This window comes from Puma concolor, chromosome B2, assembly GCF_028749965.1.
Source record: "Puma concolor isolate L17-30 chromosome B2, mPumCon1.1.hap2, whole genome shotgun sequence".
Classification (NCBI taxonomy): Eukaryota; Metazoa; Chordata; class Mammalia; order Carnivora; family Felidae; genus Puma; species Puma concolor.
In genome coordinates, this window is record NC_141671.1 from 120,140,406 (window position 1) to 120,161,227 (window position 20,822).

Below are 20,822 nucleotides of genomic sequence, written 5' to 3' on the forward strand. Positions count from 1 at the left end.
GGGGGAAGGGGGAGGGGCACATGTGGGTACATGTGTGTAGTGAACAGTACATAAGACTGGACAGGAGAAAAATGAAATTCTTAGTTGGAAATTCATCTCCCAGGTGATTCTGCCAAGAAGGGAAAAGTTCCTTTAAGGAAGCACTGCCAAGGAATCTCACAGAATCACTATCAGTAAGTCGGGTCACCCTTAAATTTATTGACACCATTACAGAAACATCAACTGGAGAATTCACACTGGGAACGTAGTCCACAGTATCCTTCAACAACCCATACATGAAGTCTTGCAGGATGTCTTTTAGAATTGCGTAAGATGAAAAATCCCTCCAAGGCAAGATGATATTCTTCCATTTTTCCAGTCATGATAGCTATAAAATAGCATACCCATTTTTATGCCTTGACAGAGAGTTAAAAATTGTTGCATTTTCTATTTTTTTTCCTTCCTAGTTTACCCAGTTTTGAACCATACTGTTAATATTCATTGGCTAGGTGACCTTGGGTGAATTATTTAACTTCTCTATGCCTTGTCTTTCTGTGTTTACAAAGTGTGGTTCATAATACCAACCTTTTGGGGTTGTTCTCAAAACTACAGGAGACAACAATTGTAAAGTGCTCGAACACAGCCTGGTGCATTGTGAGAATCCCAGAATGATTACCTATTAATAGTCACGTCTATTTTACTCGGAACATGTTTTATGATAAAAGCCACCTTGGATTCTTTTAAAAATGAAGTTATAAATAAGTATGCTTAACTACAAGCCTCAATATGAATATGATATTTCCATCCAGAAATAAAACTGCCCCACTGCACACTTTATTATTGAGATGGATTCCACCTGGAATGCCTGCTCCAAGCTAGCAGCCATTCTTCAAGGCATATATTAACTTACTTGTTCTTCTAAAAGCTGTTATCTGACCTAAAGTCAACATGATACTCATGATACGCCCTGCCATCCCACAATGGGCCCTCCCCAACTCACTACATGGCACTTCCATCCATCCAAGAATCCAGACCCTCTTATTAGTGTTGGGTCATCCCTCACACCCAGTCAGCTGATTGATTCTACCTCTTTCCTCAATCGGTCTTCAATCATTTACTTGTCGTTCTCAACCACAATTTCACCTGAGGCCACTTCCTGTTTTGGGTGAGCAGTGCCGTCATGCCCCTCTCCTCCCTGTCCCTCTCACAGCCCAAGCCCACCCACTTTATGTCTCTCCTTAAACAGCATTCTCTCTCCTAGCCATCTCAGCGTCAATATGCTCTCCTATAGAGCAGTAATCAAATTTTAGTAACTGTTTAACTCAGTTTTTCACGGTCTCCTCAACTGGAACGTAAGTGGGGACATCGTGAAGGCAGGGTCTTTGTCTTAACTGTTTACTGCTAGATTCACAGGAGTACCACTGCTTTGCACACAGGTAATTTTTTTTTTTTAACCTAAAGTTTACCATCTTAACCATTTTTTAGTATACAGTTGAGCAATGCTATACAACAGATTCTGAAATACTTTCATTTTATAAAACTGAAACTCTATTCCCATTGAATGATTGCTCCCCATTTTCCCTGTGCCCCAGTCCCTGGCAACACCATTCTACTTTTTGTTTCCATGAACTTGATTATGGATACTTCACTTAAGTGGAATCACAGTGCTTGTCCTTTCGTGACTGGTTTATTTCACTTAATATAATGTCCTCTAGCTTCCTCCTGTGACAGGATTTCCTTCTTTAAGGCTCAATAATATTCCATTCACCACATTTTGTATGGACAACGTTTTGTTTATCCAATTCATTCACTGATGGACACTGGATTGCTTCCACCTCTTGGCTGTTGTGAGTAATGTCACAATGAACATGTGTGTGCAAATATCTCTTCAAGATGCTACTTTCAATACTTTTGGATATACACCCAGAAGTGGGATTGTTAGATGATATAATTTCTAATATTTTGAGTAACCTCTGTACTATTTTCCATTATAGCTGCACCATTTTACATTCCCACCACCAGTGCTCAAGGATTCCAATTTTTTCATATCCTCACTAACTCTTCTTTTGTTTTCTTGCTGGTGGCCACGCTAATGGGTGTGAGATGGCACAAAGTCACTATTTAATAGATATTTGTTAATGTCTAGATAGACGGAGGCCACAAAGATAAAAAAGTATGGTCTCTGCCCTCAAGAAGTTCCTAGAGTAACAGTAAGAAAGACTGATATAAATAAGGTTTGTGCTCAATGTCTAGATAACAGATGGAAGAAACATCAACTCCCCTTGAGTTGGGAGCTGGAGGGATGGTGGTAGTAAATGGTCAAGGAAACTCTCATAGGGCAGGATACTTAAATGTTAAGTAGGCACTCAGATACAAAAAAGAATGGGAAGGGCATTCCAAAGGTAAAGAATAATATGTTCAAGCAGATATAGTATGGACCAACAAGGCTCCTGTTAGGAGAGAAATCTGGTGTGGACTGAATCCAGACCGTATGTGAGAGGTTACTGGAAAATGAAACGAAAGTGGAGCCTTGTAAGCCATACTAAGAGGATTAGGTTGTATCCAGTAAATGGTGTTACGCCAGGGAGAGCCAAGATCCAATGTGCACTTCAGAGAACTCAATCTAGCAGCAGTGTGAAGGAAGCATCACCATAGGGGCCTGGGGCCAGGCAGTTAATCCACATAGGAGGCTAACAAAATGGTCAAAGCAAGAGAGGACAGGGACCTAAACCAAAGCAAAACTGTGGACAGAGAGAACCAAGAGAAGGATGTTAGTGGGTAGAAAAGACAGAGCTTTTTGACTGATAAGCAATGGAAGGAGGTGGAAGGAGGTGGAAGGAATCTCTACCTAACTCTTCAGGGAACAGATGAAGTTTAAGGGGCAGATGCCAGCTTGCTTGGAGACAATGGACTGCAGTGCAGTGTCCAGTAGGCAGCTAAATAGGAGTCAAAGATTCAGGTCAAAGATATGGATTAGACACATATATTGGAAGTTGTAAAAATAAAAACTAGTGAATCCTAGCTAAATACCACTCTTTCTTATGTAAATCTAGTGTTGCAGACATACCAGATGTCTTTATGTAGCATATCCTGTTTCTACTAACAGAACGTGTTTTTCTGCATATTTTACAACATGCTAAATGGTTTCCCTTTTTCCACACGGCTTAAATGCTTTTATGAATCTCCCCATATGTAGTCTCAGAAAAAGTGGATAATGATAGCCAATTCCCATCACTTTCTCTTTTATAGCTTTGCGGACCAGCAGAAGGCCCATGGTTGGAAACATTATCAAGACCACTTTTAATTTCAAGTCTAAAAAGAGCAACTAGTTTATTTAGTTGAATATCTAATTTGTTATTACTTCTGAAAAAAGTATTCTAAACAGAATTCTAGTAAGAATACTCACATACTATTCTGTAGGCAGGCATCCAATTTAATAGTCTTTGGCTTAAATGTGGAATTAAACCAATTAGGTATCAAGACTTTAAAAACTAAGCCAACTGAGAAACTTTAATTTATAGATAATTATCACCCTTAGTACCCTGTATTTCATTACCAGGACATAAAACAATGACAGCATGTGGGCAAATAACTTCACAGCCTATGTTCATCTACTATGTTGTGTTCTATTGACTGTGACGTAAAATGTCAGATGCTGGAAAGTACCTCCTTTGACTGTGACCAAACGCTCCGGGCATCCTCAGACAGAATGATCACAGTGAGTCTGTCCACAGGCACAATCTAACAGACTTGAGAGGGCTTCGCTCTAGGGTGCCAGAGGACCAAACCTTTACTCTTCACTCCTACACTCAAGTATCTTCTCTACCATTAGTCAAAGTGAAGTAGAGAAGGAACAGTCCTTTCTTGACAATGAGGAAAGTGCTAGAGACTGAATGTTTGTCCTCCCCTCCCCCACTCATACCTTGAAACCTAATCCCCAATGTGATAGTATTTGGAGGTGGGGCCTTTAGGAGGTGATGAGATCATGAAGGTGGAACCCTCATGGATGGGAGTAGCATCCTTATAAAAGAGGCTCAGAGAGCTGCCTGTCCCTTCTGCCATGTGAGGTTACAGAAGGCACTACCTTTATGAACCAAGAAGTGGGCCGTCACCAGACACAGAACCTGCTGGTATCTTGATCGTGGACTGCCCAGCCTTCCGGTGTTGTTTCGCAACCACTCACTCTATGGTACTTTGTTAGAAATGCCTAAATTGACTAAGACAGAAGGCTGCAGGTTAATTCTGGTTAATTGCCAGAATGAATTAATCTCTCTCTCTTTAATTCACATATGAAACTGAAAAGTCCTGACGGTCCCTGGAATTGGCATTAAGCATTTAAAGGATTCTGATGCTCCTGCTTAGTGTCTTGGGAAACTCTTGGAGCACAGCAATCTCAACACACTTGATGTCAGGCAGATTTGCACTGGGTCCTGGCAGCTCATATCTACCCAACCTGTGTCCAGATGGGCACCACCTCCTTTTTTGCCCTCAGTAATCCAAAACAGGGCAAGGAACACATTCACTCCACATGGCCACCACAGTCTGTACAGCAAGGCAAACGCTCTCTCCCCAGCCTCCAGGTAAGTACGTTCCTTCTAAGATGCTTCCTTCCCTGTTTTAGGCATGCTTAACTCCCAGCATACAGGTGAATTCAAGAGCTAAAAATTCAACATAAAACATTTTAAATCAGTTCTTTTAGTCTCTAATAATTAACACAGGATGAGACATCCCATTCTGTCTGCTTATAGTATTAGTGGAAAAGCATATACACTCACACAGTGGCAAAAAGTTATAGGTGATTCTCTCTATACAAGGTTTTAGTATTTAGCAAATTTCTACAATATAAAATGTGTCAAAATATTAAAGCTAAAATTTTATACCACTTGAGGAAAAAAATACAGTATTTTCCTAAAAAGAAACAAACAAACTTGAAATCATTTCACTTACTTTCTGTTCAGGGCTTTCCTGAAATAAAAGTCCAAAATAGTCCTTTTCCAAGAGATTGAGATGTTCGCACACTTTGTCAAATAACACTTGTCCCTTCGCACATTTCTGAGGGAAAAGAAATGACATCTTTACTTTTCAAGCACTAAAGATTCCATGAGTACTACAAATAAAGGACTTCACATCAGATAATATTATTTAGCATAATATATTTGTTTTCTAATCTCTTATAATACAAGAATGATTAATAACCTTTTCACTTTAGAATCCTTCCTCCTCCCTACACAAGGCATACATTCTAAAATGAAAGCGTGATCAAATGCTTTACTTGCTACTCTATGAAAATATAAAACAGAATCAAAAAGTAAGATGCTAGGAGTTCACTTATTTTTATAATAGTACAAAAACAGAGACACCTGGGTGGCTTAGTTGATTAAGCATCCAACTTGGGCTCAGGTCATGATCTCGCAGTTTATGTGTTTGAGCCCTGTGTCAGGCTCTCTGTCAGCTCAGAGCCTGAAGCCTGTTTTGGATTCTGTGTCTCCCTCTCTCTCTCCCTCTGCCCCTCTCCCACTTGTGCTCTCTCTCTAAAATAAGTAAACTTAAAAAATAAAGTAGTACAAACTGCCTCCCTCAAAATTCCTCAAGGTGGCTTATATTATATTTGTGAAATATACTCCCCCAGGAAAATCATTTAGCCCTATTCTTCAGTGGATCCTAACATGATTTATCCCATCAGTACTTAGGCTTTTTTGTTCCACAATTTGTAGAATAGAAAAAAAAAATATTTTTCAATTCAAGCTATGCTTTTTCTCAAGAATGACAGGACATTCTTCAGAACAATATTTTAAGATACAAGGGAATGGAACTAGGAGAATAAAATCAGTGGTCTCTAAGGGTGTATTTTGTCTTAAGTAGTTTGATGTATTTTGTTTAAGAAGCTGCTATCCAGAGATGTAAAAGCCTTGGACAGGCACTGAAGAAAAACTCATAGTCTAATCAATCAATGGCAAAACAAAGTGGTGACTCATTTCCAATGAAAACGCAGACCCCTGGGAACACTCAAACTGCGAGGTCAGGTCACACACATCCCTCCATCCCCTGCATAGACAGAAGCTGGCCCCTGACTACAAGTGAAAACTGAACACGCCGTCAGACTTTTTCATTCTCAAGATGAATGTCCTAATGCCATCAAAATAGATACTTATTAGTTAATCCACTATGTGGAAAACTGAGGTATCCCACACATTTATCTTTAAAAATGGAATAAGAGGGGCACCCAGATGGCTCAGTTTGTTAAGCGTCCAACTCTTGATTTTGGCTTAGATCATGACCTCACAGTTCCTCAGATCAAGCCCCACACTGGGCTCTGTGATCACAGCAGAGCTTGGGATTCTCTCTCTCCCTCTCTCCCCAAATAAATAAACGTTTAAAAACAGAACAAAAATGGAATAAAAGACATTTTAATTTCAAATGAGTACAACTCTGATAAGGAGTTTCAAAAGACGGTCTTCAGAAACTCAATGCAAGGGTCTGTTTTTCTCTCCTCTAACCTTTCTTCCTTCTCTTTGTGGGAGCAGAGGTGGAAAACTCATGCCTGAGAGACATGCAAAGGAGGATCTGGAACTTTCATTACTAAATGTTTTATAGTAATGTTTCTTTTAAAAAGAGGGGAGCAGAGCTAAGATGGCAGAGATATAAGGGGACAAGGATTTTCCTTGTCCCTCAAACACAGCTGTAATCAGATCACTTGAGACATCCAGGAAGTCAATCTGTGCAGTGGCAGAACGATCTCCACAGGTGGAGTGAGACCGCTTGGTGGGACAGAGGTGCATGTATGTGAAAACTGGGGGAGATAAATTTGCACGGGTATGGAGGGTACGGAACTCCTTCTGTGGAGAGACTAAAGAGAAAGAGAAAGAGAGAGGGGCTGTGAAATTGCAGTATCCAGTTAGCACAAGAGGCAAACCTCTCCAGACCACAGACTGGGGGACGAGAAATACGGTGAGTGCCAGTTTCTATTTTGCAAACAGCCTTAGGAGCTGAAACTCGGAGCTTTCTAAAGTGCACAACTTTCTCCAGACTGAAGCCAGAGCCCTGTGCACGCACCTGAGGGCAGAAGGAGCCAACCCTGGGGTGCAGTAGGATCTCAGGGGCACCCTCACAGAGAACAGTCCCTTTCCTCAAGCACTGTGGGAAGAAGGTTGATTGCCTCCCCCAGGGACAAAAGACTTTGCAGGCCCGAGCCAAAGGCCTTTATCAGCAGGGCAGAGTGGCGCTACCCCAGAGCAGGCTCTGTGAGGTGCAGGGCCCTTGAAGACACTGGGTTTTGAATCCCAGCTGAGTGCGTGGGAGAGAGCGGAGTAGGGCAAGTCAACCTATTCTGTGAGGGCTGCCTGAACAGCGTGGTTTGAGACACCTGGTCTGGGGAGCAGAGATTGGGGGGGTCGTCATTTTTCTCCCCATCACCAAAGGTGGGGCTTCAGGGAGCAACACGGCAGTCCCCCCGTGGAGGCGAGACCCGCTTATACCAAACCTGCCCTTCCGTGCCTGGTAACTGCACATCTACCCAAGTAAGATTGACACTGACCATACCAGACCGCCTCTCCTCCACCAGCACAGCCACAGCCCCAGGGGCCAATAGCTGTGTTTTTTTTTTTAATTTTTCTTTGTCTTTTTGTTTCTACCCTCCTCTTTTTCTCTTTTGAAACCAGGCTCATAATTTTGGATTTGTTTTTGGTGAATTATATATACTAATACTAAATATACATACGTGTGTGTGTGTGCACGTGCGTGTGTGTGTGTACATTTGTTCAATCAGGCATTTTTCATTCTTTTTACACCTTTTCTATCCTTTATTTTCCTTTCTCTTTCTCTGGATTTAGCATTATAGTTTTTTTGATTCTCTGTTTGGTCTTCTGACCCCCACCCCCCCCTTTCATTTTTCTCTTTTTATGGGATCAGGATTCCCCTTACCTTTTTCTTTTTTTTATTTTTTTTCAACGTTTTTTATTTATTTTTGGGACAGAGAGAGACAGAGCATGAACAGGGGAGGGGCAGAGAGAGAGGGAGACACAGAATCCGAAACAGGCTCCAGGCTCCGAGCCATCAGCCCAGAGCCTGCCGCGGGGCTCGAACTCACGGACCGCGAGATCGTGACCTGGCTGAAGTCGGACGCTTAACCGACTGCGCCACCCAGGCGCCCCTCCCCTTACCTTTTTCTTTTTCCAGGGTGTCTTCAATGAACAAATCAAAGCACACCTGGTTGAAAGTCCAAACACTCCACCACTACAGGCGAGCAGTTTTCCAGAGGACTGACCAGTGGGACTGAGCAGCCAAAACGCAACAACAGGGTGCACACAACATACACCAAAAACACTTCCCGAAGTGCCAGGCCCTGAACGGTGTATGACGCCTTTTTAATGTAATAGTGCTCGCAGGTAAGGGACACAGAACAAGCTATTAAAACACGCAAAAGACAGAAACTTAGCCAAACTGACAAAATAGAAGAACACAATACAAAATCAAGACTTCTGAAAGCAGTTAGGGACAAACAGGCCTTAACCTACAAGGGTAGACACATAAGGGTGGTAGCAGACCTGTCCACTGACACTTGGCAGGCCAGAAGGGAGTGGCAGGAAACATTCAATGTGCTGAATAGGAAAAATCTGCAGCCAAGACTCCTTTATCCAGCAAGGCGGTCATTCAGAATAGGAGAGATAAAGGCTTTCCCAGACAAACAAAAACTAAGGAGTTCATGACCACTAAATCAGCCCTTCAAGAGATCCTAAGGGAGACTCTGTGAGTGGAAAGCAGTAAAAAAATAAAAATAAAATGAATACATAGAATTATACTAAATAGCAGAGGAAACAAGGTGAAAGCAACACAGATTATTTCAACACAGCAAGCACTGTACCTTCATTGTATCACTACAGATTCAGGAAAGTACTAAGGACATTTAAAATACGTATGTGTATCTATGTCTGTATATTCAAAGTACATACTAATAGAGTATACTAAGGAAGAGTATTGAACTCTGGATTCCAAATGCCAAAGTTTTACATTCATTTCCATTACTAACAAATTATGTGACCAGGGACAAGATACTTCACTTCTATTTGCCTTACTTTGCACATCTGTGAAACAAGGGAATAAAATCTACCACAGACTGGAGTACCAAAAACTGTAATACAGAGAGAGCTTAGAACAGTGTATGTGGCACATAGTGCTTCATCAATATTGGCTCCTATTGTTATAAGCTGGAGAGTTTTGTAACATGAAAAGTGATTAGTTTCACTTACATGGGATTTGGGCTTAAGCTTTTAAAATGAAAGCTTCTCAATTTCATTATTTGATCTACATGCAATTATTAACCTATATAATTAAAACTTTGAGTTTGGAGGTATTTTACAGTAACTTTATGAGGAGAAGGGAAGGCAAAGCAGACAGCTGGCTTTCTTAAATGTGCAGTGAAATCATGGCCCAGGAGGAGATATGGTTGCAAATAACAGCAATGATTTTAAAGGTAATTTATATATATATATATATATATATATATATATATATAAAGGTATTTTATATATATATATATATATATATATATATATATATATATATAAAAGGTATTTTTTATATATATATATAAAAGGTATTTTAAAGGTAATAAATAAGATTTTTATATTATTTTATATATATATTTATTATATATATAAATATATATTATATATATATATAAATATATATATAATATATACAAATATATATAATATATATAAATAATATTTATATTATTTATATATATTTATATTATTTATATTATTTATATTATTTATATATTCATATATAAATATATATATATAAATAATATATATATTATATATATTATAAATATATATAATTATATATAAAATAATATATATAATATATATATAATATATATATTTTATATATATTTTTATATATATTATATATACATAAAATATATTATATATATAAATGATATATATAATATATATATTTATATATATATAAATATATATATATTATATATATAAAATAATATTTATATTATTTTATATATATATATAAAAGGTATTTTATATATATATATATATATATATATATATATATATATATATAAAAGGTATTTTAAAGGTAATAAATAAGATAGAATTCACTTTCTCTGACGTGAACTTCAACAACATTGTTCACTTCTGAATCTGTAGTGAGTAGAAAATGGCCCATCATAATAGGTGGTCATAAGATACTTCTTGAATCAACTGGAAAAACATTATGGTGTACTATATGTAACATACTTATTTTAATGAGGTGATATTTAACCTACTCAGGCTCCCAGTGACTGACCATAGCTACAATTTCAGCACCCACTTTGAAATTAGGAACTTTCCTTATCAGAGATAACAAAGCAAGCAAACTACTATAGCTCCTGCCACATCTATCTACTTGAACATCATCCTCTATGCATTTCTAATAAAGGACTCACAAAAGACATTTTATTTACTGTAAAGCAGAAATTATCTTCTTATTTAGAAAGATGCCAAAAAACTCAAAAAGCGCTAATATAAGTTGTCCTTTAACCAGATAAAATTTCCCAAACTTACCATTTCTACAAAACATCTGGCTATATGTGACAACTACTTTCAAATGAGCAAACTACTAAAACCGTTAGACATCATGAAGAAATGTAACAGAAACAAAAGGAGATTCATACTATTTGATAGTATGAATGCTATTGATATTGACAAATGCTATTTGAAAGCAGGGTCAAAAGAATATTTAAGACAACTAATGTCTATGAATACATACCTCTGTTCAAAGAGGAAACCTATTCCAACACTGGCTTAAAGTGCATTTTTATTAATAAATCATACTTTCTCAATGGTTTCCATTTCAAAAATAGAAACGTGCTCTCATGGACAGAATTCCCCTAGAAGATTAAGAGCAAAAACATCCACAAAGCTCACCACCACAATTTGGCATCAGTGTGCTGGGCAGCATGGGGCGGGGAATGAGGGGCATCCACACAGGGGCTGGAGTCAGACCTAGTCCCTCCCTCATCAACACCTTGTAGGCACTTTACTATTACTAGACAAGTGAGACAATAGGCAAACCAGATAGTCTCCTTAACTATAAAAGGAAGTCTTAGGTATCCCACAGCTCACTGTGAGGGTCAAGTTAACCCAATGAGACAGTACACATCAAAGTGCCAAACCAAGTGCCTTCCTCCATCAGCTGAATCCTGTCACAAACTGTTCTTTCACTAGCCCACATCTAACAAACATCAGAGTATCTTCTAGATGCTCAGATTGCTTCTCTGCTATGCTCTCCTTCCCTTCTCTAGGAAACAGATTTTAAATGCTTGATTAGATCTTAACTGCATACACGTATTAAGATTCCATTCAGCATCTCCACCCTTAACGAACTCAACATCTGGCTGGAAAAGCAAGAATGTAAAAATATCGTGAGACACGTACTAAAAGATGCATGTGCAAAGTGCTATGGAAACACCAAGAACAGATGAGTAACAGGGTCTGAGAAATACCACAGCTTTACAAAGACTGTAGCATCTGAAATGAATCTTAAAGGAAATGATTTCTTTCAAGGCAGAGAAAACAGCATATTCGGAAGAACTTAATTTCCCCTTTGGATGTTTATAGAGTCTGATGTGGCCAGTTTCTATTCAAGTGACACTGGAGACTATAGGAAGATGAAAAAAGTAACCCATCCATAAGAGACAAGCCATGCAGTTTGCCTGCCAGTTATACAGTCCCACTCGCACACGACTGCAAGAGCTTGCCAGGCTAAAAGGCTCAACATATTCTGATCCAGCATCTAATACGTATTAGTTCCTATGTTAAGACATCATGAAAACAATGATAAATAAGACATAGATGGTCTTGGGAACTTTACAGTCAAATGACAGAAAAAAATAAAAAAAGAAATCCCCCAAGGGAAAACCAAGTCCTGTGAATCTATGCCTTTAGAGATAACTAGCTCCCTGGTCCAGAGGACATAGCCGATGGCCCTGGAGATAGCTTCATCCAATAAACAGCTCTACTCAAAGACAATGTCTTACTCTGGGCATAACCAAATACAATCGCATCTTCCCTCGGGAGTTTAAATACAAGATGCACGCGCACGCATGTACGCAGTTCTCCAGCAGAGTGGTATCAACACTGAGGTGAAGATAGTGAGAAGGCAATCAGCAGAAGCCAAGGGTATCAGGAGGTAGACCTCTAGTTGCCAAGCACGTTCCATTGGTCTCACTAGTCCCATGAGATGTCCCATGTATACACCCACATCCGCCAGAAGGGGAGTGAGAATAGGATAAGGAAAATTCTGCTTAATGTACATAACTACTAGGCATGCAGCTTCCTATTTGCATGTAAGATACCCTGGGAAGTTCTATGGTGAAAAAAACCTGTTTCCCATCATTCAACCTGATGTTCCCCAAAATTATTTGGCTAAATAAAGCACAGTCATATTTTAATACAACACTTACTAACTTACTCCATATCAGAATTACTGTTCTCCAGACCATTTATCTCAAGAAATGCGGGAAAAAAAGATTACCATGATCTGGCCCTCAAGCAGATTTTGGAGAATGGCATTAAAATTTTTTATTACTATTAGTATGATTTATTAAACTTAAAAAAAAAAAAAAGTTCACCCATTACCTTGTTGATTCAAAAATGCCAAAAAAAGAGAATTTGGTTTAAACTGGTTCAGAATTGGATGCATCTAGCTGTCTGGCTGAAGCAAATGATTATTCCCAGATATTTACAAAAAAAAAAAATCCCAACAAATATAATCAAAAAATCAAAACACATACAAAGAAACCAATCACTATTATTATTAGATGCAATATCAAAATCAGATCTTCATATACTGTAGATAATGGAATCATCAGATACAGAACACAAAATAAGTATGTTTTACATGTTTAAAGAAATATTATAAAATATAAACTATCAAAAAGCAGATTCTGAAAAGAACCAAACAGAATACCTAGAAATAAAACCTGTAACAATAGATTATAATCCAAATGGGCAGATTTTGGCACGGTTAAAGAGAAAACCAGTGAACCTCAAGATGGATGTGAAAAACGTAACCAGAATGGAACAAAGAAAGATGGCAAATATGAAAGAATTTCAGACATGGAAGACAGAATGAGGAGGTCTACATGTATTTCATCAGAATTCTAACTGAAGGGCCATGAAGGGGCAACTGGCTGGCTCACAGCGGAGCACGTAGCCCTTGATCTCAGGGTTGTGAGTTCAAGCCACATGCTGGGTACAGAGATTACTTAAAAATAAAATCTATAAAAAAAAAAATTCTAATTGAAACCAATACAGAGAATAAGAGGCAACAGGCATCTTGCCTATGTAAAAGATGTAATAGTTGATTAGTGCTAAAACTCTCAAACTAAAACTCCACGGATCTCGAGCCACATAAAATGAAATCCATTACTCTATAATCACGTTATTCCAGTATTTTATTATTCTGATTCATTAACATTCAAAAGGTTTTGACATTCTTTTTTAAAAATAATAAATATAGTAAAGCCACCAAGACAAGAGGGAAAGAAACAGGAGCTAAGGAATAAGGATTGATTGTAAGAAAACTAACAGAAAACCCAGAGAAGTTACTCTTAAGAAACCTACAACGGATCCGCTTGTGGAAGCTAATTCAAAAAGGCAAACAAAATACACGCTTCTTCTCCCATTAAGAAACTATATCAGACTATCTCATGTTGAATACTACATATTCAGGGTTCCACGTGGTTACGCTTTATGAGTGCTCCTCTTCAATCAAACTTGCCCATAGCGGTATGACCCAGTGGCTCACAACTTCTCTTTGCCTTCACACTGATCACTTTGTGTCACACTCCACAAATAATGCTCATGATTCAGGGGAAAGGAACCAAGACACAATTCATAACGGTAACACGGAAAGACATGGGGTGGTATGCCAGTTGAAACTGTTCCTTCTCCCCTCCAGATTCCAGTGTGTACTGTCTCTTTCGTTAGAATCACTGATTCTCAACTGTATTGAGGAAAAATACTGCAGTAAAATGCCAGTGACCTGGATTTGAACAACAGCCCCACTTCTTAAGAGCTAGGTAACCCGAGGCAAGTTACTTAACTTTGCTATGCCTCAGTTTCCTCTCTTTCAAATACAAATACTTCTGGGGGGTCTGGGTGGCTCTTTCGGTTAAGCGCTCGACACTTGATTTCAGCTGAGGTCACAATGTGAGGGTCCTGAAATTGAGCCCTGTGCCAGGCTATGTGCTGAATGCTGAACCTGCTTACGATTCTCTCTCTCCCTCTGCCTCTGCCCCTACCCGGCTCGACCCCTCATTCTCTCCCCAAAATAAAACAAAATTAAATAAATAAAAATCAAATATAACCACTTGCTGTATAATAGTGATAATTAAATGAGGTGTATTTAAAATGCTTAATAAAATATTTGGCACTTTATATGGATTCATTCAAAGGCAGCTGAAATCACAGGACCTTTCTGAGCTGCCCTAAAACTAATTGATTTTAAATATGATTAAAGAGCTTTCACACTTATTTCATCCAGTCTCATTTCACAAATGAGAAAACTAAGGTTGCAGAGTTTAACCTATTTAACTTTTCAGTCTGATTTCCTGAATTTCTTTTGAAGAACACAATTCCTACTTGTGATATCCATAAACATTAGCACTCAGTATCATCCAGGAAGGCAACTTCCTCCTATTATCATTGTTTTGACTTTTTTATAAACAATTTGAATTCTATTTCATGAAAGGACTATAAGTATACATTTGTTAACCAAGCAGAAAATATAGACATTTTGTTTTACTATGTGCACTTAAAATACCAGTACAAGTACCTGTCATAGCACTTTGGGGGTATTGCCCCAGATAACGAGGACCGTGGACTTGTCAAGACATACTCTCAAATTTCTTTCCTCTTTTTTTTTTTTTTTTTTTTATTAATGTTTTTGAGACAGAGAGAGAGCATGAGCAGGGGAGGGGCAGAGAGAGAGAGGGAGACACAGCATCCAAAGCAGGCTCCAGGCTCTGAGCTGTCAGCACAGAGCCCGATGCAGGGTTTGAACTCACAGACTGTGAGATCATGACCTCTCAGCTGAAGTCGGACGCTTAACCGACTGAGCCACCCAGGTGCCCCTCAAATTTCTTTTTTAACCTGATTTATTTCCAACTGTTGAAACACTACCTCTAGAAAAATCTCCAAATTCTCTTTCCCCATAAAATCTAATCTCCCGATAGTTACCTTTCTCCTTCAAGCACTTTGTTACACATCTACGGTACTTATTCTTATATTCTACTCCTTTTGATATTACTTTTGGAGACTGAATTCTTTAAGCAAAAGTATGTCTTACTTTAACATCTTCTAGGGCAGCATTTCATTGAGTAACTAGCTCACTAGTAGGTCAAAATATATCCATTGGATGGAATGGCTTCGTGCCATGATGCCAGCCAAAAAGTTGGCCGAGCGGAGTCTAGAATTCAAGCCTCTGGCTAGCAGTCTTATGCAATCTCCTGGATCTAGCTCATGGACTACCACCCATAGATATTCAAGGAGCTAAACCAAACACACACTGCCAACTACATTCTGGGAGAAGAACAGCCACAGACCTACATTTCATTTTCACAATTCTACATTGTACTTAAACTCTTCGTTAGTAATTAGAGCATTTCCAAATACTTCTTGGGAACCAGAGAAATGACAAAAGCAGAAGTCAATCTGCCTCTCTTTCTCTTAAGAGCAGGCCATGCCCCGCCTTTATGCAGAAGGAGGCAGGGGGGTTTTATAGACCCTTTACATTACTTCACAAAGACATCAGTTTCACTGTTACTTCCTCTTGCTAAGCGAAAGCATGCCTTTGCTTTGTATCCCTTCTACCACTAGAATCTTTACAGACTACGAACTGTGTCGATTGCTACTCTATTAGCACCGAGTTAATTAAACCACTAAAACCATAAAACTTGCCAACCACACTCCAAAAAAATCTTACTTTCTATATTAAATGCCAACAAGCTTTACAATCTCTTTTTCCCTGTCTGCCTCTCCCTAACCCCACTTACAGCACAGACCAGAAATATAAAATCACTGGGCTGAAAAATTAAACAAAAAAAAGTCCTTTTGTCTACCTTCCAGGTATCAGATTTTTTTTTTCCATATTTAAAAGACTACATAATATATTAGAGAGCTCCAAAAGGGGGGGGGGGGCGGGAAAGACATTTTAGATGGGTTTAAAATATGTTAGTCAAGGACTGAATTAAAAAAAAAGAAAAAGAAAAAGAAAAGAAAAGCAATCTACAGCAGACCCAGCTGAAGAAAGACAGACTGGAATCTGAGAAGCTGAGCAAAGTCCCCCGTGCCTGTCTGTTATTTGTGGCATTCACTATTGAGGCCAAAACATGACATTTCTGGAGGCCTCTCAACTTAGAGGAATTTGTGCAACTGCTTACCCGGCAGATTGCAGTGGATGCCAACACCACTGGCGTTTTATAAAGCACCATCACGGTCTCCGTGTAGGCCCCTCCACACTGTAGTTATTGTGTGCCGAGGACAGAGTGCTGGGAAGTGCACAATGCAATGCATACATTACACCCCTCGAACCATGTATTTTGCACTAGCTCTAAACTACACTATGCAAATATAAAAGGCCAAGGAAAGAAAGGTATGCAAAGAGCAAACACAACAACAGATACATTGTCAGGCCATGGAGGAAATCAAAGAAAACCATACAGAAGAGTAAAGAGAGAGTCTCATATAGTCTAAGGCCATCATTTACCAGATCGTTCTTTTCCTACCAATCTGGGTGAGCTGTCAATACACCTCTGTCCCAAAGTTCACTGAAACCCCAACAAAAAGGGGTGCCTGGGTGGCTCAGTCGGTTAAGCATCCAACTTCGGCTCAGGTCATGATCTCATGGTTCGTGAGTATGAGCCCCACATCGGGCTCTGTGCTGACAGCTCAGAGCCTGGAGCCTGCTTCCCATTCTCTGTCTCCCTCTCTCTCTGCCCCTCCCCCCTCATGCTGTCTTTCTCTCAAAAATAAAAACATAAAAAAATTTAAAAAAAAACAAAAAGGAAGACACTATATCCAATTATTGTGTGTGTGTTGAAAATTTAATTCCAGAAATAAATGAGCCATTGATAATAAAGATTTTTAAGTTTCCCTGATTAATAAGAATTAAATTTGAAAACATTTTTCCAACTACTCAAAGAGACATGCATATTATAGAAAAAATATATATACATCTATAAAGTGAGTACAAATATGCACATACATGTATAGATACACACATATGTATCTTTCTTACTCTGAGTAGTTGAAAAGTTTGAAAAACTTTTTCATTAGTGATCAGGAAAACTGTGTATATGTACATCCACAAAGAAATAAACATACATTATCAAGATTATTAGCGTGTAGGTTTCTTATAAATCACCATAAGTAAAAGAAATTTTTCTTATATAGTATTCAAGACTAGGCTACAAAACGGAAGGGGTTGGGGGGAAACCTCACAGGTCATTAGAAGATTTCTATTTCTTTTCCATTACACAGGATTCACGGGGTTAGGATTGATTGCTGAGCAATTCTGCATGTTGTGGACATGAACAACATAAAATAATGTAGTTTTAAGTGTTAGAAATAAAAATGCTACTAAAACAAAAACACACATGAGACCAGAACAGACTGCACAATACCTCCCGGTAACTAAATCCTGCAATAATTTTAAATTTTTTTTTTCAACGTTTATTTATTTTTGGGACAGAGAGAGACAGAGCATGAACGGGGGAGGGGCAGAGAGAGAGGGAGACACAGAATCGGAAACAGGCTCCAGGCTCTGAGCCATCAGCTCAGAGCCCGACGCGGGGCTCGAACTCACGGACCGCGAGATCGTGACCTGGCTGAAGTCGGATGCTTAACCGACTGCGCCACCCAGGCGCCCCAATCCTGCAATAATTTTAAAGGAAACCCTAGCAAAGCTGGAAGCATAGAGGCTCACCTTTAATGCAAATCATATGCACCCCTTAATGAACTCCTCAAGGACAGAGGAATGTGCCTTTCATACACACCAAAAGACCCTGTTTCACGAACACAATGCTTCTAGGTCCATACAAGTCTAAATGCAGTATTTGGACAGAATGTTTCTCTAACCCAGTGTGCCGACTCTTGAAATGTTTCGGAATTCTTAACTGGGCACACAATTTATCTCATAAGCAACCAGGTTAAGTTTAGATTACAAATGACACAGAAAAGTAGGTTTCATTTCTATGCTCTGGGGACCACAGCAAAAACAACAAAATCCTGCTGCTAATATTATAAACTAACCAACACAGCACACTGTCAACCACCAACCTGAGTCTATGGACATGGCCCTTCTTCCTCCCAAAGCAAATCAATGCTTAATTTTCAGTCTTAAAAGATAACACCCTGGGGGGGGGGGCACCCTGGGTGGCTCAGTCGGTTGAGCATCCGACTTCAGCTCAGGTCATGATCTCACAGCTCATGAGTTTGAGCCCCACACGGGGCTCGCTGTCAGCATGGAGCCTGCTTGGGATGCTCTGTTCCCCTTCTCTCTGTCCCTCTCCTGCTCATGTTTGTTCTCTCTCTCTCTCAAAAATGAATAAACATAAAAAAAGGTAACACGTTAAATTTTTAATCCTTCATCCACAATCACATTCTATATTTCTAAGGTGGTTGTAATTTAAATTTCCGGCAACCCAGACGCTTTCATCAGCTTTCAGGACACAAGAATCAGGTCACTGACCAGAGGGCACACCCTCAAGGACTTCTATCTCCACAGTGCAGAGCAGCCCTGCACTGTTGAAAGGGGTTGTTCCAGAGACCAGTCCCCACTCCTCTCACCAGCATGCTGGCTCCAGGGTAATCCCAAAGCGAGCCCTCAACTGGGGATGCAGAAAACCTCACAAAAGCCCCAGAGCGACGGAGCTTGAAGCTTATTAAACAGACCCGATTTGTTGATGAAATGTAAATATCTGCACAGAAATTTTATACAAAGGATTGTACTTAATTTTTGGCTTTGTGTTTAACTAAATGATGATAAACACCCCTGTCAGTTCTAATACGTGTCATAAAAAGTGGTCCCTTAAACATCTTTCTTTCCTAATGAAAGTTGAACGAAACAGTATTGTAGCGTATCAGGAAAGAATCATCTGAATCTTCATTTGTTCTAAGTGAACAGCTGCTAACTGGCATGCAATTTCTCATATGCAAAATCCAACTACATTTCTATTCTTAGAGTTCTCCTTGATTTTGGTGGTAAAGGAACTCATCTGACTTTTTTTTTTTTTTTTTTTTAATCCAACTGGCTGTGGACAAGGTCTCTCTCCCGACTCTCCAGTAAGAAGATAAATCCTTGGACATTAGGGATTGGTTTATTCAAAACTGCAAAATAAAGTGTATTGTCTTTAAATCATGTGGTGTTTTCTTGTAAGAGTACTAACTAAAATCTAGAGTCTAAGCAAGTTCTTTGTATTACGAAGCCACTGTGCACATATAAGTGGTGTCGGTTTCCATTATGGGCCTTCCAAGTCACTAAGTTACTGATAAAATATAAAAAACATTATCAGGAATTTATCCAAGGCATGGGATATTAGTGTTTTCATCCAAAATCCAAGAAAAAAAAAAAAAAAGGATCCTGAGAAAAATATAATCAGGCTTTTTAAAAGATAACAATTGAAGTTAATCAAGTCCTTGCTACACATGGAGTGCTGCTCAAAGCAAATCCCGACCAGACAATCAGAGCCAGAGTGAGGAAACAGCTGTCAAGTAGACCCAGACACATAGTCAGACCTCCTGCAGTCTCCATGGAGGGTCTCTACTCCACTCACTTTCCTACCACTAGAGGAAAATACCTCGTTAATAAATCAACAAGGGGCTCATTTATGAATTCACCCAGTATCTGGGGAGCAGGGGTTCCGCAGTAGGTGCCTGGGATGTTACAGCCTCTCAGAGCAGTTCTTCACTCTTGTGCCTGGCATCAAACCCAGGATCTTCAGAGGTGACACCCGCGGGCACCTGTACTTTTAAAATTTTTCTATTAGGTTTTATTTCTTACAACAGTTCCAGGATCACAGAAATTGAGAGGGCACAGAGATTTCCCATATACCCTCTAGCCTCACAAATGCATAGCCTCCCCCACAGTCAGCATCCCCCCCCCGGGTACATTTGTTACAACTGACGAACTTACACTGACACAGTCATAGTTACCCAGTCCATAGTTAACATCAGGGCCCACCCTTGGTGTGGCGCATTCTATCAGTCTGGACCAATGTATAATGACACGCGTCTACCATTGTAGAGTAATTCCACTGCCCTAAAAATCCTCTGTGCTCCTGTATCTTTAAAAATCGCAACCAAGGATTCTGACCATGAGGCAACGCAAAGGTCAGGGAACAGACCCCCTCTCCCAGAGTAAGACTATCTGCCCTCACACCAAAGTCCATTAGCTTTCTGTCTGGCCAGGCACCATGCAATGCTGTACATTCACCTTTCTTCCCTTTCAAAGGCTGAGACACAAAAGCCAGGACCCAAAGGAAAATACATTAACTGTTCAAGATTTCACTAAAAATCCTTTAAAAAACGACTGGTTCGCAGAGCCTGGTAACATAAAATTTATCCGACAATCTTTAATAACAACTATCTTTGAAACTACATTTGAAATAAAATGATCAACAAATGGAAAAACACAAGACACACACTTGACCACAGATCTTATGTAGATGTGATCTTATCATAAACTGGGCCCAATGAAACTATTCTCACCTCTACTGGCCAGGAGTGTTTAAAATTTCTTTTTTTTTTTTTTTTTAAACAGTGGACCAAAGTAAAAGT

The 20,822-nt window shown here is 39.2% G+C and overlaps 1 protein-coding gene across 25 annotated transcripts in view; it reads right to left on the reverse strand.

Annotated features, from left to right (window-relative positions):
* Positions 1-20,822, reverse strand: part of EPB41L2 (erythrocyte membrane protein band 4.1 like 2) — a 221,547-nt gene that overhangs the window by 82,346 nt on the left and 118,379 nt on the right. For 24 of the 25 annotated variants that reach the window (XM_086707848.1, XM_086707847.1, XM_086707845.1 and 21 more), the window contains one exon: positions 4,927-5,031. The exons of the other annotated variant lie outside the window; for it this stretch is intronic. In XM_086707848.1, the coding sequence (XP_086563974.1) occupies positions 4,927-5,031 (105 nt within the window). The remainder of the gene's footprint in view (positions 1-4,926; positions 5,032-20,822) is intronic. 25 annotated transcript variants of the gene reach the window in all.